This window comes from Phalacrocorax aristotelis, chromosome 7, assembly GCF_949628215.1.
Source record: "Phalacrocorax aristotelis chromosome 7, bGulAri2.1, whole genome shotgun sequence".
Taxonomy (NCBI): Eukaryota; Metazoa; Chordata; class Aves; order Suliformes; family Phalacrocoracidae; genus Phalacrocorax; species Phalacrocorax aristotelis.
The window spans coordinates 38,062,782-38,085,466 of NC_134282.1; the positions used below are offsets into that span (position 1 = coordinate 38,062,782).

The 22,685-nt window shown below is 36.4% G+C and overlaps 1 protein-coding gene across 2 annotated transcripts in view; it reads right to left on the reverse strand.

The window, feature by feature from the left end:
* The window catches only part of ENTREP2 (endosomal transmembrane epsin interactor 2), a 154,951-nt gene that overhangs the window by 11,866 nt on the left and 120,400 nt on the right, over positions 1-22,685 (reverse strand). For both annotated transcript variants that reach the window (XM_075100197.1, XM_075100196.1), the window contains exons 5-7: positions 15,951-16,058; positions 6,292-6,452; positions 5,531-5,666 (exon numbers count right to left, since the gene is read on the reverse strand). In XM_075100197.1, coding sequence (XP_074956298.1) covers positions 5,531-5,666; positions 6,292-6,452; positions 15,951-16,058 — 405 coding nt within the window. The remainder of the gene's footprint in view (positions 1-5,530; positions 5,667-6,291; positions 6,453-15,950; positions 16,059-22,685) is intronic.

Consider the following 22,685-nt stretch of genomic DNA (forward strand, 5'->3'; position numbering starts at 1 on the left):
TAGATTTTTAGCAGCTCTTTGGGCTCATTATTATTAAAGAAGTCATTCTAATAAATAGCTGGTAACAATAAATGAGAAAAATATAAAAAGAAAAATCAAAGGGAATGAGATTGATACCATCTTTAGCAGAAAGCATCGTATCTGCTTCTGTCTGTAGGACCACAATTAACTAGTAAAAGCTTATTAAGGTTAGTGACAGTCTAGAAATAACCATCAGTCACTTCTGTGAAAACCTTTTTGTTAAGAGCTTAATATGTATCTGGCCTTCTAAAAAATTGAATGTGACACTATTACTCTGAAGCTATTTACGAAAGAGCTTCCCATGCACATGCCAGTGTAGACTAATGCAGACATATTATATGCATAGCTTACTGTGCTCACTAATTCTTTTTTTTTCTATCTATCTATCTAGCCATCCATAACTTACTATGATTAAGTTATCAGGAAACTTTTTCTGATACAAATTTCCTTTTTTAAATTCTAAGGGTTAAAGTCTAAGGGTTAGCAGATACAATTCTAAACAAAGAACAGTACCAGAAATACTCCAACTCAGCAACAGACAGAGAGAGGACTAGGAAGCAACAGTGAAACCACTAATACTTTAAAACTATTTGCTTGGAAATTTCTTAAAGTCTCTTTATTGAAGCAGAATATTGCATCTGTGGTAAAACACAAAATTAGTGGTGTCACTCTAAGTTGCAGACCATTCCTTGGAACTAACTGTGGAACTGCTGGTAACTAACTGGAAAACAAGTGTTCTCAAATGCTCTTTGCTATGGGAGAAAATTCAGACTAACTACATTTTGGAAGAAATGTTTTAAGGGTGTTTGTTTCTTTTTAAAAATCTAGGCGTTCTTTATAAATCTGCATGGTTTCACAAATTCTTAATCATTGACAGGAAAATACCTGCTGAATATTTGTGCTGAAACATTTATTGACCTTCTACATTCTCCCAGTCACCTGGCAGCCATAGTGACATCATCTAGTACCTATAAAATGGCCTAATACCTATAAAATGAGTTACATGCAAGGCAGAGGTTTTGGCCAACCTGTACTATTGAAAAAGAACCATCTGGAGCTTTGACCTAGTAAATTTAAAATAACAACATTGATGTACAGCATATAAAGCAAACTTAAGGCTTGTGAAAAAAGCGGACTTAGCGATTCCTGAAATCAAATATTGCATCTCAAAGTTATACACTATCTTACAGGCAGAATAAATACATACATTTTATTTACATATCTTAGTTTCACAAACATTTCTAGATTATGACAGTTCAATCTTCATGTTCCTCCCCCCCTTTTTTTTTTTTAATTCTCTCCTTAGTTTGCCAAAGGGAACAATTATAGTGCTGACAGAATTTTTTGACCTGGGAATAAGACAACTAAGCTTATTTGACACAAGGCACAGAGCAGCTGTCAGTACTCTGCTTTGACATCTTGTTGGAACAGAGCTTGCACAGAACACTCCATGGACCCAAGGTGTATTCCAACACAGGTGGGACAAATTATTTTACCTTGTGGTTAGGTGTTAATATTGGAAGTCCTTCATCTCACCTAGAGTAAGGGGTCATGTTTTACTCAGGGAAACTATAGATGGGAACTGTTCTCAGCACTCTGCTCCATGCAATTAAATTTGTATCAGCCTTTCACACCTTTTGAAATTTAGAGGGACACAAAAGCTCATCCACCACACGTCACATCCCTTCCCAGGCTCTGCCTCAGTCTCAGAGGCTCCTACAGAGGCTGAAAACCCTGCAGCAACATACCTAAAGACATGGGGCTGCATAAACAAGATAGCATTCTTAGAGGTGACTCATCATTATGTGAATCAAAGGACACTGCCTCTCAGCTTAACTTCTGCATGCTTGCTTAGGTACTGCAGACTATATTACATTACATTTTTCTCTAATTACAACTGCTGAAAATTAAAAACAAAACAAAACACACCCACAAAGCCAACAAACCTCACAGCCAAATCCCAACAATATGACAAATAGACGGGACAAATTTACACACACAGAAATTGCTTCTTGAGTCCCAATGGAAGACTGTGAATATTCCTCTCTATACAAAAACTGACACATAGAGAAAAGCACTCATCATGTTTATCTCTTATGGGCCTCATTGATAACTGGCATCCTTAATAGTGGGAAACAGAGATTTCAAGATTTTGGGCATGCAAAAGAAATCAAGGATATAATTTGAATTTTGGTTTCTCCTCCTACTTTTTTTTCAGTATTTAGCCATAATTTGCAAAACAAACCATTTAAACTTATCAAATCAATGCATTAATTTTTCCTTTTCCTTCCCTTGTTCTTTTTCCATTCACAGTAATTGCTGAATGTATTTTATATGCATTTGGAATTGTTAACTCTCTTGCTTGGGGCAAGGAGAACCATGGTTTTAATTGCAGGAGATAACACTGACAATTTTTAGCCAGCTGAGTTTTGGTTCACGTAGGGATGGCACTTGGTTTATACCAGTTCCTGCACAGCCTAGGGTAACAAAACCTTATTGACTTGCACATCCTCAGACACAAAGCTGGTAAAGACAGTCACTAAGCTATCAATAGGAAAAGGAAAGAAAAACTATGCTTTTAACAAGTCTGCACAGCCTACAGGTGAGTAAACCTTATAAAACAGTCACTCGTGTAATTCATCCAGAACCCTGATCTGTTTGTTCTTGTCTTTCCTATATCCAAGTCAATACTTTGCATGGAAAGCAGTGTGAAAAACACTTTTTTTCATAGTCATAAAATGGGAATTCCTAATCAGTACAGATGACAACAGCAATTTTTACTTAGGCACAACCACTTAAATTAGCACTGACATTTGTTGTCCATGAAATGCATGAAATATTTAGTCTAATTTGATACAATCTAATAAAATTCCAAGGACCCCAATCCATTTAAAAACAAAACTTATTGCTTGATGCTCATTAAGAGGTTTTACAATTATGACATTATTACACAATGGTTTCCAGAAGTACTTCTGTAGCTAAAGCTCTGCCATGATTTCCATTGCAAAGTCTGCCTTCGAGGGATTTATAAATCTAGTTATTTCAGTTCATACCATGCTATAGCTTGCTGCATATTAAATGGGAGCAAATGTATCATGTAAGAATTTTGGTCTCCACTTTGTTCCTCTTGTAGACCTAAAGCTGTCTTTGACTTTGGCTCCATTCCTCCAATTACAGATCAGCTGGGACACTGACTGCAAAAAAATCCGTTAGGGCTTTTGTTGTCAAGATAAGTATATGGCTACAAAGTCACTGTGTAGGCTTTAGTTAGCATTGCCAATGTACTTCACTTCTGATATTCAGCACCTGGTGTTATTCTGCTCCTACGAGCTCTCTGAACCACCAACTATCAGGCATGTATAGGCTTACTCCTTGTAAGAAACTATATAATTATCACCATTTAGAAATTAAAAATTACCTCTCATTTTCACTTGTGATTACAACAAACACTTCTGGAACCCAGGTGGCCAGAGATGAATAGGTAAGGCACTGATACTGACCCCAGATGCCAAAAAAGTTACAGTCAATACATCTGCTTATTGAAGCTCATGCTCTCCTTGCAAAAGCATGACTTCGCTGCTTTAAATTAGGCCTTGTTAAATTATACTTTTATTATATGCTGGCGCTATTGTGCTGCTGGATGTCAATGCTCATAAAAAGTGCAATCTCAATTACATGAATGCTCAAAGTGATTTTGTGCTTAAGTATAGAGAAAAAAAAAAATCACCGAAAAATATCAACTCCTCCGGGGCCTGCAGGTTCCTGAGTAACTTTAAAGGAAAAGGATGGAACTTGGATTAAAATACTTTAGAAAGGAGATGGCCTTGGAAACTCCAATTTTGCTGTTCAGAAAAGAACTTCACTCAAGTATTTTATACTGATTCATTTTATTATAGCCAAATAAATTAAAGGTAGTGCAATGCTTGGCCTAATTATTGTGGCAGGTTATATTTTATTTTGGGGAAATGCAAAGTACTCCCCCCTCTCTAGTGTGGGGGCAATTTGGCAACCTGAACACACATATTTCCACAGTGTGCTATTAACAGCTGAGAAACAATATCTGGAATGCTTGATTCCTTGGGTTTTTACTGAAGCCTGCAAGAAATCACAGTTTCTAAAAGCGAATTTAAGTATTTTCCATTTGTGACAGCTGATTCAATTATCACAAATCACTACAAGCAAAACTTTGCTCAAATTAGCTTTGGCTGTACAGGCAGATACATATATTCCATAATTCCAGCTTCAGCTGAGTTGGCAGAAAGTCAGCTCAACATTGATAGCAAAATGTAAATATTTGCCCGAAGTATACAGGATCCTTTCTCAAAGTTCAGAGTAAAGGTGCTATGCACCCTCAGGAGTAACTGTTTCTGCCATATAACAGCAGAAGCTATTAAAACCTATAAGAGCCAAAAGTACAAGCAATAGATGAGAACTAGTCATTGCCTTTCATAGGAAGAACACGTCCCTCTCCTTTTATCATTCAAATCTTTGCTCTGTATGGTTATCGGCTAATGTAACACTGAGGCAGGAATCAGTTTCTAGCACTTTGGTGCCCAAAAGGAGCCTCCTTACAGAGGCTGTATCTTACAACTACTAAAACATAAATTTGGCACCGAGTTCAAGGCATCCTGTCAAGACTAGAGCATGCCATTATAAGAACCTATACTATTACCAGATGCTCCCAAGTACTTTTCCTGAACTCTGACATAAGTGGGGGACTGTAAATGTGTGTTTTAAACTTTGTTAATCTAAGGTTATTTACAGAGATTTTTGTTAGGAATTTTCGAGTACATGTTCTACCTTAAAATGGGAATTCGTGATTATCTTGGCTCAGATTCACACGCAGAGCAAAACAGAATGGCCCATGAGCTCTATGCTGTATACACACATACACAAACATAAAGCAGTTATTAGCATTACATGTCACAAGACACAGTTACCTTTTTTCTTATTAAACCTATACTGTTGTACTGAGCTCCAACTAAAAGTAGTATATTAAAGTGAGGCAAATCCACTATCATCAGTAGTTGGAATAAAAAATATTTTACAGCTCTAGGTGTTTTTAAGAAAACAAACCTGCTTCCTTATTACCCAGAGAAATCAAGAAATGTAATCTCATTTTTAAAACATCCTTATCCTTTTCAAATAAGGAAAAACACAGTGCTTTGGTGATTCCAATCCATTCTTCTAGGGTTTTGATACTGACAATCCAGTATCATATTACCTTTTTAACAGATGATAACAGCTGCAATATTACTACTTATATAAGCATTTGCCCAACCATGGACAAGAAGATAGGATAATACACGTTAAGAAAATTGGTTAGTTAAAACCTTTTAAAGACAGACAATTGTCTGAAAAATATGCCTAAAGAACATAAATATTTTCTAGTGGTTGTTCCGCCAAAGTACAATTAACAATTAAGTTATTTTAGATCATTAAATTTAAAATTGTGTTGCATCATGAAAATTTGAAGACTATGTAAAGAATTTCCTTGGGCTTTCCTCACCTGACTGGTAGGCATCTCTCCAATCACTGCCTCATAAGGAGGGGGCAGCTCAGTTGGATACAGCATTCCTGGGCTGTTAATGGTCACTTCGTATAAAGCACTGAATGGGGAATGAGGGAAGTCCAAATGGAGACCTCTGTTTAAAGACACAAACAAGAAAACTTATTTTTAGAAATTGCACTGGATTTATTTGGTAAACTATGACCTACATCACAGCAATGTAGAGTGTTCTCTGAATTCAAAGCCAATATACTACAAAGCATTATACTGAAGAAATTTATTAGGCAACTAAAAGAAAGCCCTCATTCACAGGGTAGCTTTAAAAATTATATTTCATTTTGGATGCCAGCCATCTCTGCCAGCTCGTTTTGCAGTCATTAACGTCCTTCACTACTCCACAATAATACACATTAACTGCAATGATTTCCTTAGAAAATTACATCTCCTATTCAACTTCCAGTGTATGTTAACCACTGTGAAAGGATTACCTATAAACTGATCTCTGCTTTAAGTTCAGATATTGTTATCCTTGTTGTAGCTAAGTTCAATTGCTTCTCTATTACAGCAGTGCTTTAACACAAATATTTCTGCACTTGTTAGGTGCAGCCTAACAAGTTTGCAAAAAAAGGTATGTAATCTCTCTGGAAAAGAAGCCCATAATGTAAGTGAAGGACATTACTTGGCTTCATATTCTTTGAAAAAGCTTCATAGTCTGCAGCTCAAACTATGTAATGACTGTAACTACAGGGAAGAAGAATCACCTCTGTGGTTCTGTTACTGGTGTACATGTGTATTCTGGTGGGTAGTAGGGTGGAGGCGGTATTGGTGGTATGAACTCATCAAAATCCAAGGTTTGATGCAGGATAGTTCCATGTGGAGTCATGCAGTCAGGATTGGTAGAATGTGGCCTCTGTGGCAGAAACTGAAATGAACAGGTCAAGTTCCTTCAGATGGTAGAAACATTATCACCAAGAAGAGAAATTTTAATAAAAGGTCAGTATTAGCAATCCTGACCAATACCCAATTTCATTAATATTCATACTGAAATGAAAGAGACACTTATGGAAGCATAAGAACACTTGGGGTCAATGAGGCGTGTGAGTAAAACTGCCAAAATATAACACAAGGTTTTACTAAAGACAGAGAGGCTTGTGACTCAAGGTCTGTCACTCTCAGGATGCAGAGCATAGACATTTAAAATTAAACAGCTATTCAAGAAATACTTCTCCTTGTAATACAATTTTATTATAGCACTACATAATCACCTATATTTTAATAATTGATGATACAACTACTAAAATAACTATTTGCATGGTTTTGTTTCCAATCTGAAATGCCTTGTGCTTATAGAAAAAAATCCCCCAACCCCACTCCCCCCCAAAAAACCCAAACAAAACAAACGAGAAACAAGCTATTAATTAAATTTTGAATAAGACAACTACAAATACCCCACCTATTTTTCACTTCCAGAAAAAGGGCCATTTATAACTATTCTTTATTATTGTAAAATAAAATATTCTTAATAGCAGTTTGTGGTTTGATGATACAAACACTGCACCCTTAAAGGTGGTATAAAGGTTTTAAATACTGGTATGAAAGTAAGAAAAACATTTATTCCATATAAATATCTCAAAACCAAAAGGAAAATAACCACACTGAATAATACAAAATAATAATACTAAGAACTACTGCCTGTCAACATTTCTGACAAGAACCTAATCATTTTCTCACATAGCAGCGGTACCAAGAAGCCATTCTGATATCTTCGATATCAGAAACACTAACTTAGCAAGCCTTCTTGCAACAGCTTAAACTACTTCAAGATAAATATGGACCACTACGCAGATCACATGGAACCCAGTCACCTTGACCTTGCTCTAGATGGTCCCCATGGATAAAAGGGGATCAAAAGACAATCCAAAACCACAGAAGAATTATTTCTTCTCCAGGCAAGCTTCTCCTGTCATATCACTTTTCTTGGATCAGTAGATGACTTGGTCTTTAAGCTCTTGCCTTTTAAAACAAGTGAGCTAAGAAAATCTGGTGAAGGCACATTTCTTTTTTATACTGGAAGAAGAGAATATATGTCTTTGTACTGTTGTCTCATTACATTATTAAATCCATGATAAAGACCTAAGCAGCACTGAAATAAAAGGGAACGTGCTTATGCTTAGGAGATCCAGCAAATTGAAAGTAAATTACCTTAATTTTTGATGTCACAGTGTTTTTGAAATTTAACTTGGTGCAGCAGTTATGCTGAATTTGCACTACCATAGAGATTATACTGCTCTTCAGTATTTAAAAGGTTGAGTTACATCTTAATTCTACTAAATATACTCCGTGTTGTTTCAAAGGTCAAAGCTGTAATAATGCAACACAACAGAGGGTCGAGGATGACTAGTTTCAATTGTTTGGGAAAATGAACTATTAGTTGCTTACTAATCAGCCCTCTAGAGGTATTTTCACAAGTTAACTATTTAAATAAAGAACCTCATCTGCAGAATATATCATTATATCTTACATCCAATCAATGACTTTCAGCCACTGTAGCCTGCAGATGGTACAGGAATAAAAGACACGGCATCTACTTGATTTACTCTTCGTTACATAAGATGTCTGATGCTGTTATGCACTCTCTTTCATGTGAGAGGTGATGCTGTTATCATCAGTACTATCAGACATTTCTACAGGTTTGCCTTACAGAATAATACTATACTTTTGCAGTCATTCAGTCTAAATTCACCTCATCTTTCAATAGCCATTTCCCAAACTGTAACATTACATTAATATTAACTGTTAAACTCCAAACTCCTGCCCTCAGCACTCATCATTTGGTCTGCTACCATCCCAAATATATTGAAGAATCTTTTTGGAAAAAAGGAAGTGAGACAAACTTCAACTTAGTGACCTAAAAACTGTATAAAAATCTGTCATGACAAAGACAAATATCTGTACACTCTGGCTTACATTTTGTACCCTACTTGATTCTACCAAACTCAGGACGACACTAATATTCCTAGTAGAGGTGATAATTTCGGTCATTTTTACAGACTGGAAATTAAACAATTTTCTTTTACAACTTTACCTTCTCCCAGACTATTTCCATATACTGCCATGGAACCCCAGCTTTGCTTTGCACCAGAGAACATGTAGCGCCATCCCTTCAGCTCTTGAGTTCCCTGGAGCTTGTTTCATTCAGCCATATATAGGGGGCAATACTCTTTTAACACTCCTCAGAACAAGGCAATTAAACACATAGCACTTTAACAGTGAGTGAACTATCAGCATACATTTTGTGGGATGTGACAGAAGGGAAAGGTTTTACACAGGGTAGAAGAGTCTGTGGTTGAAGAAGGAAAAGACCTAATGTTTAGATGCAGTTCAGTTTGACAGTAGAATAATTTGCATCCCATTCAAGAACCTTTACTGTGAATACAAATCATAGCAACAAAATCTGCGTGACCAACACTGAAAATGAGTGGCAAAACAGACATGAAAGATGCACTTATTTGGCGGGGTGTGTTTACAAACAACAGTTTACCTGTGTGATATCATCCTGCTGGAAGGCACAGAAATTAAAGTGAAAAAGGCTGTAAGAGGGAGACTAGCAGGAAATTAAATAATAGCAAATATAAGGGATTACCACAAAGAACAGACATCCTTGAGAAAACAATTGAAAAGCTATTAAGTGGGAATTAAGTCATATCTTATTCCGTACTACCCTATCTACTAATCTCTACTAGCCTGCAAGAGTTTATTATTCCTACAGTAAAATGTATTTTTAAAATCTTTAAGGGTTAGTCTCAAATGGTGAAGGCTGGCAGGGGCTCAGCAAAGACTTAATACTAAGTTCATAGGTAAGAAAAAGACATGGTAAGAAAATGCAAACAGTTGACAGAGCTGGACTAGGCAGAGGAACACTGACAAATGCTTTCATAAGAAAACACACATTTTTGGTATTAGAAGACAGTTGCAACTATATAATCAGTCTCAAAGCTTTTGTGGCAAGTAGGATAAGCAACAACAGCCAAATCAAACACAGGGGTGAACCATTTGGTCACAAGTATAAACAAGATCAAGTTGCATTCAATATGCTTTTACAAGCTATAGCTCACGCTATGGAACAACTCACAAAGCAGGTCACTTAGCCAGGCTTTGGGGATTAAACCAATGGCCACTGCAGAAGCAATGGACACAAAATGGTTGCAGACAAGGTTAAACAGGAAATAGCATAATTGGTAAACACTGTAAATATTCAACATGGTTAAAAGCTTTGCATAACTTTATAGCTATCAATAGATATTTTGAACGTATCTAGTAGGCATAAATAGATATCCCTTGGCTCTGGAAATCCCAAATACCCAACTATTTCTGTTGACCACCTGGAGCTGCTGGATGCTGGGAGTTTTCAGAAATCCAACAGGCAATGAAATACAAATCTAGAATTCATGCACTTCTTTTAGGAAGTAGCCAACCTTACTGGTTTGCATTCAAACTACTATGCACATGCTTTTTTTTTTTTTTTGCCATCCTGGGACTAAAGATGGCCTTACTTTAGTCTATTGTTCAATAGACTAAATGCTGATACCTGATACCTAACAGGCATTACACATAGATTGGTGGATGTGCAACATAGTGCACACGTTGCACACAGAATTTTGTGTGTTTTAATTGGGCACACCTAACTTTGACAGAGTTAAACAGCCTGATTTAAACAGTCCTCATCTTATTTCATACTAAGAACTACTTAATTTGTTATTTGGTTTGCAGTTATGAGGGAAGAATAAAATATGCTACCCAGTTGCAGCAAGGTAAACAAGGAAGCTGTACAATGCTGCTGTTTTGTACCCACTTTGTGACCCTGAATTCAATACAGAAGTTAGCCATGGCATCAGCAGCAAATTGTTAGCAAGCAGAGAATTAGAAACTCAGATGTTAGAAGCACACCACTTCCAGTGAGAGCAAAAGAGGTAAAAGTTTTCTGAAAATTAAGTTACGCTCAAGGATCTCTGTGCCACAGTAATGAGAACTCGACACAGCCAGCGCTGTAGGGCTGGACACCAGTGACATTCTCAGCAGGCTTAGAACCTGTAGCAAGACACACATAAGGTCACTTCCCAGTGAAGAAGGCAGTGCTTTGTAGAATAGCAGAATTCTTCTCAGTTTTTAGCTCTTCAAGGTGAAATAAACACCATTAGAAAGACAAAAATAAGATTGTAAAACTCACTCTCTTTTTTTATTGTCAGACCAGATTTCCAGCTCTTCACTGAGAGGTCATCTAACAGTTAGTCACTGAAGTGACTGGAATGATGGGAGTTTATTATTGTTAATAAATTAATTAATATTACTAATATTTTGAGTATATTGAATTAAAAGCTGACAAAGGAGTATGAATTTAGGAACTGAAGGAACAGCAGGTAAAGACTGTAAATCTAATTCTCTATGAAACGGTTACCTAGTGTGATACCATGGGGAAAGTCGTTCTACTTGACATCTAAGAACTCTTCATCGGTATTTCCAGGTATGGGACATCCCCACTAATAATCATCAGAGGCATCCTCTATTCTACATATTCTGCAGCTGATCAGCACTACTGACTCCATGTGAATGACAGTTCTGGGATTCACTTAGCAACTATGACACATCTAAACCAGTAATTGCCATACAACAGTATGTGACTAGTGCTCTAACAGAAACTTCTTCTCTAGAGTATTTCCCATATCTGCATGTAATTACCTCTGCCTCCCATATCACATTTAATAAATTTATTGCATAACTTTGAAATGAGTCCTTTGGAGACACCAGGGTTTGTTATCCTCATTTCAGTCTCTATGTCATTTATTAAAATCTGCTAATTCTTAGGAATGAGAAATAAAAATTTCTAATTGCATGTAATTAAATATTGGTGTGTTATCTACAGTAAAAGCTCTTTGCAATGTACTTGGGTCTATAATTCTGTCTTCAGTTAACTGTCCTCCTCCTGGACAAGTTGCTTTTTTTTCTTTTCTGAAACACTGGAATCAGTATCTCCTGGTGGGAAAACGTAGATACTAACTGTCTGCAAGAACAGAAGGATCATGGCTGACTCTTTGAATTTGTCCCTGGTCTTAAAGGGAAATTGCAACACAGAAGATACTTTGATAAAGAAAACATAGATTCAAATTTTTCGGCTCTGTTGTTTCCAGTTGCTGTACCTATAAGCATCTCAAGCCATTAGCTCTGTCTCAGAGGGACTAGTCTGTGACACATCTTTCTTGAAATACTGACCATATTTTAAATAGTCTTAAATATTAAATATTCTTACTCTACCAATAAAATTTGAAAAGGAAAATGGTACATTTTCTTAAAATGTCAAAAGGTTTCCACACCAGAGGTTTCTCTTTTACCTTTTTATTTGTGGTGGGGTTGAGGGGAATATTATTGCAACCATATTTACATTTAGGATGTTTCTATGGACGCATGTCATTTGCAACAGATATTTCTAAAAAGGCTGTCATCCGGGCTTTACAAAATCTTTAAGTGAGCTTTATGCCAAAAAAAGAGTAATATTTAGGTTCTGATATAATTAAGTTAAATAAAAGTTGTGTAATAACTTAAGATCATTCTCACTTAATTTGAAGCTTTATCCTGAAGGGGTCTTTTTAGTCCTATTTCACAGGGATAAGGGGTTAAACAATGCCAGCAAGATATAATCCTCATACAGAGGTGCTTTATTTGAGGTGTTTGAGTAGAAATATTAATTCAGCCTATTAAGTTAATGACACGCTGAATTACCATTACGGCTGATGAAAACAGTAATTATATGTTACAGCTTGCGTGTGTCATCATTACCTTATTTCCTTTACAAAATAACAGATTGGTTTAGACAACATGAAACACAGTTACTAGTAGTGATGGTGATAAAATCAGAATACACTGAACGATATTAGTGCCAGTACTTCTACGGTAAGTACTGCATAAACAACTTTGGAGTGGAAAAAGGACTGGAATAGGTGTACTTCATGCTTTACCTTGGCCACAGTGGGCATAATTTCTTGTATTTCTTTGTTTAATTCAGGCAGCTACCTTTTGAAGAAAACAGTGTGAATTTTTTACAGTAGCCATTCGTCAGACAAGATATGAACTGAAACTGCCTTAGGCAACAAATGAAATATCATAGAAGTGACAGCTTGGTTATTAAGAGATGTTTCTTCACATTACAGAACATTGACATAATCTGATTTGATTCACATTTATCTGCTGGAGGGGTAGTTACACAGAAAGAACAATTCTGGGAAGCCCTGTAATGGAGTGCAACCTTAAACTAAACTACTGAAGTAGTGAAACACATAACAAATGCTATTTCAATTTTTAACTATGGGATCACTTAACTCTTGCAGCTTTAGTAAAATTGGTAGATACCTTTTTCCTTCCTGAGCAACTGTGTATATTTAAAAGGGTGAGAAATGTTAAAGTGAGGTGAAAAATGTGGGGTACTTTCTGGAACAGCCAACTCAAAGAAGGAACAACCTAGGAAAATATGTTTTTGTGTGCCATATATAAGTAAAAACTAGCGGAAACTAAAGTATAATGCAATAAAAATAGTTTGCAATATTAACAGCATTTTTTTCCTTACCACTTGAAACCAAATGTTTGTTTGGTGCAATTATTTTTAATCAAAAAACACCCTTTAATTTCATTGGAAAATTTAATCTGCGCTTACTACCAGACAGCTTGTGTTTATATTTTTCAGGGCATTTTTACTAAGAGCTCAGTACATCAAAAGGTAGCAGTTTCCAATGAAATACTGTCAGTTTGCTTGCTTGAATCAGATACTCACTGTATGCAAAAGTTAGGAAGAGAGCAGAGACTCACAATACATTGATGGAGATTTTCTTGAGTCCATATTATATACCAGCTCTATGTTGCTAGGCAATAAATACCTGAAGCACACAGAACAGCTTCATGCCAGAAAAAAACCTGAAAGTATTTTATATTTGCAAAAATTCACCATTCTAACTGATTAATTTCTGAGACAAGAACACTAACACAGCACACGAATCACAAAAGTGATGACCTAATGATAACCTAATGATATCCAAGCAGGATGTTCCCTATTGCATAATGCTTTTGCTAACTAGGAATTATATTTTTATGCCTCTGTTTCCTACAGGACAGCCTATGTAGCTCTTGAATATTTGAAGAACAGAGTAAAAGAATTAGCACAACAATTAAAGTCTTTTCATCTAAAAGGGGTAGTATCTCTTGATGCTGCTATCTTACGCTTCCAGCATGGTGCAACCCTGCTAAGAGAAGACGCATACCTCAGTGAAAAGAAAAAGGAAAAATCACAAATCAAGCATTAAAAGGCAAGAAAAAAGGGAGTAAAACAGTTTTCTGGGTGCAGAAGAGCAAAAGGGAATTGCAGATCATAGGACAATAGACTGAAAACAGTGGAAGAAAAAAGAAATCTTCAGGTCAGAGTTCAGCTGGTCTAAGTCAGCGTAGCACCAGGGAAGTTACGCTCACTTAGGCCTGGTAGGAATCTGGCTCAGCAACCTGAAACAGTAAAGGGAAAAACAAGAAAAGACTGGGGTTCAACAGAAAGATATAATTTCCTTCATCTGTGGAGAGGTAAGAAAATTTTTGTCAATGAAGCTGAAAGGGTGGGAGAAAGGACAACCAAGCAGGAAGACACCAAGACAACAAAGCTGGAAGCACAAAGCATAGGAAGCAAAAAGCAATTTACATAATGGCACCCTTGCCATGTGGTAAAGAAAGAATTTTAGGGAAGAAGTGCAGAATGAAGCACAGAGAGAAAAATTTTGTGCTTTTAAGGTATTTGACTTCCTATTGAGATTACTGCTTCTTGCACGTGCCTGTCAGAAGCACTTCAATATCATTCTTGGTTCCTTGTCATCTATATATTTTTATTCCTCTTACACTGCTAAATACTTTAAAATTAAGCATAGGTAAGATTCCTGGAATATATATAAAAGGTTACACTTCAGGATCACTGCTACCATTGTTACACTAGACAGACAGATCTTTCCAGGTGTGATGATCACTTCATCTCCCTGTCATCACTGCAAGGTGAAAAAAAACCTTTAGTCAATGGGCATTCTTGTAGGAAATATCATTGGGCAGGGGGTGGGGGGAGGGGAAGAAGGTATGAAAAGAATTAATACCTGGAATATGATAAAAATCCTTTAACATTTAAAATACAACGTGTCATCAGCTGAAATCATTATTTTTGTCAATTCTGTTTGACGTCCAAAGTTTTTTAATAAGCACCGTTTACAAGCCTCTACAAGCACGCACAATACACGTACACAGAGGACTATATCAAAAAATGCATTTATGTACCATTTGTAGGCATTTTGTAGACACACGTGCCTAACTCATTATCGTTACTATATGAAGTAAAAACCATATCACAGATTGAAGATACCCTTTAACTAAGTTTGCAACCCAGTGACTGGAACACTTGTCTAGAAAGGACAGCCTTATCTCTGTAATTCATGCACTTGAACTCAAACCAATATCCATGGCAGCTAGTGTCTTCTTATTTATTTATTTATTTTTAAATCAGCCACATGCCTGCATGGCAGGTTATACAACATTCCTCTGTTGCATAAATGGTTTGCAGCTAAGTTGCTGGGCCACTATTTTATCTATGTGAACTTAGAAAATACCAGAGATTTACAAATGACTGGTATTAGCTGTGTGCACTTACCCTCTCTTACTAAATAGAGGATGTTTTCCTAGATTAGCCAGTAATAGAGCTGAATTCAAAACAGTATACCTGGCCTGCAAAATACAAAGGATTTTAAATTTCTCTTTTCTTGGTTCAACATTACATTGAAACCTGGAGAATCACAGCACTCATTTGTGATAGGAAAGACGATCCTTTTCCCATCTTGTTTTAAACGGAAGTGCTACTATGAAGCTGAACCTTATGAAAACACTGTTACTGGCACAGGGCTGTAAAAAGTTCCAGTTTTGAACTCATACTTCTCATACTAGAAAAGTAGTGAAAAATAGTATCTCAAAGCTAAGTAATTGCTCTGAATAGTGTGGGAACTGAAGATAATGAACTTGTAATGACAGAAAATTTAATGTGCATACAAAACAGAACCTTGTTAATAACCTCATTAACAGAAATAACATATTCCAAATGGCAAAATCCTGATTATAACTCTCTAATATGTAAGCATTTTAAAAACAGCAGCTATTCATACTGCATACATCTGTGCGCTATATTTACATAGATGTATGCAGGTAAAATAATACACCTGTATACACATGTTCTAATACTACACAAAAGACACACAAATAGGCTTAATTTTATAAGCAAAGAGTAGGTACAAATAAGTGTAAACATATAAGGACAACATGTAATGTTGGACAATATCCTATGTTATCACTGAAACATACTCACCATTTGCAGAAGATCGGAAGAAACCATCTGCATGCAACACATTGCTGTTGCCAAAGCACAGACTATGGTGGAGATGATATTGAGAGCGCACACACTGAACAACAGGTCCTGTGAAAAGACATGCATCATAATATGATCTCTTATTTTAGGGACAGAAAGGATGGGAAATATTTTTGGCCATTTGATAATAAACACTGTCAACTGCTATCGATGGATACGGTCTCAATTGTCTGTTCAGCTCACAATAATTTTTTAAACCAGTTTTTAGAAGGAACAATTACAGAACCAAACACCTTCCCTTCCCCACTTCTCACAATACATTTGGTGTTAAGGATTTCCTCAGAAATATTGATATTTCAAGTTTTCCAGTTTCTTGAGAAGACAGATTACTGCATTCACAGCGAACTCCAAGCTACAGATATCACAAGAAGGATACTATGAAACAGAATTCTGATATAAAACACAAAAAACCGAACCAAAACAAAATTACAGAAGTTTAATTGCTTTCAGTAATTGAAATCTACAACTTAGGGTTGTGTGCTTAAAAAAAAAAATAAAAAAAATCAGTGGAAACTCTAGTATGAAATAAATAATTTTATCCTGTGTCAGATACTCTATGCATTTGAAACATTGTTAGATGTGAGAAAATCAGTGACTATATCTGGGTATTTCACCTTGCGCTGATGAAGTAAGTGCATACAGCCATGTTGCCTTTTAAAAAACCCGAAATGTTTAAAATAGAGTATTATTATAAATAAAGTATTTCTCTTTACTAAGCAAATTAAAATAAACATTTGATTTAAAGCTGAAACATTTTTATAGCAAAGGTATAATTAAAAAAAAAGCATGCATCTCTTCCAATCACTGCATTTTTATTTTTTTTTTCCACAGCTGGTGAAAAGGAACACTGATTTAGCATGCTGGCAACATTTCAAAACTACTACAATCCTTCTACAGCAATTGCATAGCTGTTGTACTTGTGACAATTATGTGGCTCAGTTAGTATTCTGAACAGCCAGTAAAAGTACTTGAGAAAAAGTACCATAGAGAGCAGATGAAAAACAAAATCAAAGTTAATATACCATGAGTGAAAACACTTATTGTGCACAGAATATTCTGTAGCATCCAAGTTTGAAAGAATATTTCAGTGACTGCCAGTGCCTAAAATAACTTCCATGCTTTAAAATCAATGTATTGTTTGCTTTACTTTTTCCAACAGTACCGAAAAAATAATAGGTGCATATTTACTCCTGCCACTGCAACTGCATGCTCCTCAAGTGACCTTCACTTGAAGTTGGAAATGCCAGCCACGGGAACCAGGCAGATATTAAATGGGTCAACAAGTTCTAGTCATTTTATAGCTTACAATGAGCCAGATTTGCTCTTGCTGATCTGGTTAGTAGTTTTCTGTCTTCTTGGCCAGTCCCTCCACCAGGGGAATAATGAATCAATAGCATCAACGGCAAAATACTGGAAGGGCCAATCTCTAACTCACATACAGAAGGTGATACAGAGGACTCATTCAAATACAAAGTCATATAGACCCACTTAGAGCATTCAAATGGCAGTAAACAGGCAAGTAAATCCCTAGAGATCAATTAGTTAACAGTGGCATAAAAAGAGATTGAGATCTTTCGTGTTCTGCTTTCCACATGTTAACCTAGGTAAAGGACACCAAGGCAGACACAAGATCTAGGGCAGAAATAGGACTATTTCCTACCAATAAGAAACTTCATTCATTGCTTATTACAGCCATTTAGAACCAAAAGATGTAACTAATCCAAATGCATAACTTGATACTATTTATGCTAAATAATAAAATCTACATCAAAATTGTAAATTAGGATCTAAAGTGTCTTTAAGACTCTCATCAACTTACATGCCTCAGGATAGACTCCACTGTGCCTTTGTCACTCATGACAGATGTTTCTTTGATCTGTTCCTAAAGATCCCACAGCTTCATCCCACTATTCCAAGGTTTACCTTTACCATCAGTGTCCTCCTTATGTCCATCCCACAATTGAAAACCACTGTTCCTTTTCTTCCATAGCTTTTGAGAACAGGCTATTACACAGCAGACTTTTATACCTTTAAACTCTATTACTGTGCTTTTCCTCCTTTACTGCATGGCATATTAACCCCATTTGCTCCCATTTCCTAGGCCTCCATGGATAAAGAGAAAAAAAGGATTCAATTTTTTCCCCCACTTCCTTCCTCCCACACTCTAAAGCACAGAGTAAAGCCAAGTAATGCTTTTAATTTTCAGTTATTGTTTTCCTTTCTCTACCAGTAACTCTAGAAAACCTATCCAGACAGTGTCAAACCAACTGCTTTAATTTTTACTGATTGCCAGCTACTGTGAAACAACAAAGTTAGTTGACTCTGCAAGTACACTGAGCTGCAGTGGTGTCCCAGGCTGAACACTCACAATGATCACTTCTTTGTTGTGGTTTGAGATTTTTTCCCTTGACAGACACGGGTAGCTGAACTCAGTTTGCTATTCAGCATTACATTCGTTATGTAGGGCAGGGATTACTGTCCACAGTAACAGTGGCTGTCCACAGACTCCTTTTCCAGGCTAAATATACAAAAGTTAGAGTATTGTTACTATTGTGATCTTTTTGAAGGTGAAGATACAACGAGAATGTTTCAAATGCAGTGATGCAGAATTTTTATATATTTCACAAAGATCACTAAAGAGCAGATGTCTATCAGCCAAAAATATCACGAGACAGCAAAGCTAAACAAATTCGGAAAAGATACAAGTTTAAATTTTTAACAGTGAAGGTAATAACTGAGCAATGATTGTGGTATCCTCACCACCACCAGGTATTTCTTAAAGCAAGACTACTACTTTTTTTGTTTTGTTATTTGGGTTGGTTGTGGTTTGTTTTTTTTTCCCTTTTCTTTTCCTAAAGTCTGGTTCAGCTCAAACAGGAATGAACCCACAAACCAACAACAAACCCTTCTCCTCTGCCCACCCCTTCCACCCCCAAGCAAACATTTGTCAGCCTCAGGCAATTTACCATTTTCAGGGAATTTCCTCCCGATGTCCTGTAGAACAAGTAATTGGGTAATTCATAGGACACTTATTTATTCAACTATACCTAGCAAGTGACCAGGAACAGGCTTTCAAGATCTAAAACCCTCCATGGCCAAACATGCTACCAGAAAGACAGTGTAGGTGCTTAATGCAGTTTCCAGCTGGAATATGACAACAGTTAAGATATTCTTCAGGAAACGGCTGTGAAAAAGTAGTAACCACAACAGGGACAATCTTAACTCTCCACAGCACCTGGCCACAAACATTTACAGGGGTCTAAAGGGGAAGGAATCTGTATTAAATACAAAAGCAAGGAGCTTTAGTGACAGATTTTTGGTTGGTATCTGCAAGAACTACACTAATCAGGAAACACAACACATGAATCTGTAACAGTGTGAAATATGATTCTTTGCTCTTCACAAATGGCTGAACCAATCTTCTCTTACACAGTACTTTTCTGGGTATTTTCATCTTTATAAGACAAAAATCTGATTCGTCAGCATGTTCATATGGTAATGCTCTCATAGCTATACTGTACTATGTAAAATTACTCTTCTGCAGCTTATGCATACAATTTTTTTGCCACACCTTAACTCACTAATCACAGAGGACACAAATCTCTAAGAGTGAAGCAGCTGTCAGACTTGCCTGGAAGCAAGCCTAAATTAATTCAGATATATACCCACAAGAGTCAGATGGCATTGTGAGCCATTTCTTTGTGGCCAGTTGTTTTTCCCAAGTAGGTCCCTCAGTAAATCAAAAGCGAATTTTAATTTAATACTGATTTATGAAAAAAGCAAGATTTCATGGTTCTAGTATTCCATTTTTATCATGGCTTAATAATTACCAAATTAATTGGGTCATTAGCTATATAACTGTTTATTGTGTTTTCCCTCCCTAATAACAGACACCTTTGACATACTGTGGTTCCACAAAACATACTTGTGCGTTCTCAAGTCTTCTGTACACTATCATCCATAAGTCTTACTTAAGGAGAGAACATCTAAATTTTCTTATTCTTTCACTGAGTTAAGCTGTTTTCAGTATTACTCTTTTGACACTGTTTCTGTGCTACTGCACCTCAAAGTTCTGCCTTTATTAGCACAATTAAAAGAATACTCTGCAATAAGTTTTTAAAACACAAATAAAATTAAAAAATCACAAAGCAAAAAGTATACTAAAACTAAACCTTGCCTTTATATCTATTGAGATTCCACCCCATCTTTAGTAGGGATTGCCTTCTTACAGAAACCCTCCCATACTTCCTCCGCCTTCTCCTCCATGATAGTCAAAGACACCTTTATGATCCTGTACATTCTTGAAATAAGCATACTCTTAAATCCCTGAGAGTTCAAAACTGAGTCAGAAGGAAACAATGCTTGTTGCACAAGATTTGAAGTCTTGTAAAACATCTCAGCTGGAGATCTTCAGAATGAAAGCAGAGCATAAGATCAAAATGAATGTAATTCTTCAGACACACAAAGACTCTGTAGCACCAACCTCTTAACCCACCAAAATGTTGAAAGCTATATTAGATGAATTGCACGAAAATATGGCTCTGTGTGGAACAGAAGATGCAGACACGGGGATTTAGCCCTTTGTGGAATAGTCATCCTGTGTCAACATTTCTCAGAAAGACAGCGACAAACAACATTGTTTTCAGAAATACTGAGCCCCAACAATGCACACCGGCAGCAAACTTGAGTAACTACTAAATTCAAGAAAGCAACTTCTATCAAACCAATCCTGCTAAGCCAAAATTGTAAGTGGTTTCAGGTATAGGCCTCCTCTCACATAAATCAATAAACTGAGAAGCAGAGACTGCCAAGAAAAGGAGTTTTGTTGTCCAGGTTAAATGGCATGTGTGTTGACTGGCTTTTTGTCTTCTACTAGTATAATTTTTATGAAACATGCTGTAACCAAAGAGAACAGGTTGATCCTTTAACTATGGAGGAGTCAATGAGATATTTGGAGAAATGAAAGTTATAAACAAAAGAAGAAATATAACAATTAACAAATAATTTGGACAAAATAGCACAAAGTGCTCTCTCAAACAGAATGCAGAAATCCTTTCTACCATTTCCGAGATGAAACATGGCCTAAATACAGAATTCCATGAAATGTTAGTGATAGAACTCTGGACATGAAGAGTCAAAAAAATCACTGTATGAGCTTTATAACCTCAAAAAGGGGGCTAAATGAACCTATTTATCTCCTATTGAGGAGATACTCTGGTAGGTGCTCTTAAATATTTATCAACTCGCTTTCAAAAGCTAGTTTTGTGTGTGTGCGTGCTCTCTTCCTTCGCTGTGCTTTTTACAGCATAATAGCTGAAAACTATCTGGTGAATAACAAAACTATTAATACCATAATGCAAGTATAGAACAGTCTATTTCAGTTTGATCTTACATAACAAAAAGAAGCAAGTCTTTCAAACCTTAGCTCAAAATGAAATTGAACATTTCCCAGGTCTGAAAGTAGTAAGGTCTGTAATAGAGCTAGTAGAAATGTTTCAGCAAAAAACTGCCATTTTGACACATATTTAATTTCATTGTGAATTTCACAAAAAAAACCCAAAGTTGGAGCTCTCAGATCTAATATGCAGCAATATATCACAGAACTACTTATGTTAGGGGCAGATGAACAGAAACAGAAGAGATATTCCTTGCCTTCTCTCTCGTTTACATGCGTTAAGTCTAATTAAGCTGAAATACCTCCCCTTTGGGTTTATGTCTACTTGTTAGACTGGAAGACAGCCTTTATGGGATGTGTTGTTAGTTTCTACTGATTTTTTTTAAGCTGGTTGTGAGAAAGGATTTAACATGTTCGAAATTTAACCAGCATCGGTATTCTGATCCTGATGCCACAACTACATAAACTCCACACCTCCCTAAGCAGCTTAGCTACAGAAAAGACATTGCTCCCTATAAACATCAACATCATTCAGAAGTTAGGTTTCCCAGTGCTTTCAGGTACACAAGCAAGCACTGCTGGCTACACAAACAGAATATGTATACTTAAAATAATGTAATGGTTTCTTTTGCTCTTTGTATGTTTCCAGAATTATGGAAAATGTCCTAGCACGCTGAGTCCCTGGCATACTACAGTCCCATACTGCGCAGTCTGCCTCAGCTGCAGATTCTGAATATTGTTTTTTGTGGAGGGCACACAGGTGAGATACCTGTAACTGTCGTTAAAATTAGGACACTATTCAGAAAGGTAAGAAGAGACTAGGAACTGGTTGTGAAAAATGTAATTTAAAAATACTGAAGTTCTGACTACAAGCCCTGAACATCTAAGCAGACCAAAGTCATGGTTTGCATTGCTGTGTTCTATCAGGCACTGACAACAGTTAGCCAAATTCAATCATGCAGTAACAGCCTCTCTCTAGCAAAATGACAGCTTAATATTTTCCCATGCTATTCTTCTACAATCCTTAACCATAGCCCTGTAAAGGGATCCCCAATGCTTTTGTGGAGGGCATCCTACATGCCATTAGATCTTTCAAAAATGTTTACTTCTCTTTAAAGGAATTGCTTTCAGACTTTAGCTGATGAATGTAAGCTGCCAAAGCCATAATCTTTGCAAATAAGTGTAATTTACAGGATACTTTGCCAACTACCTTTCTCGACCAAGTAGTAGAGAAAATAATGACATTTCTTGAAGGTTTGCAAGATAGCAACTAATACAGA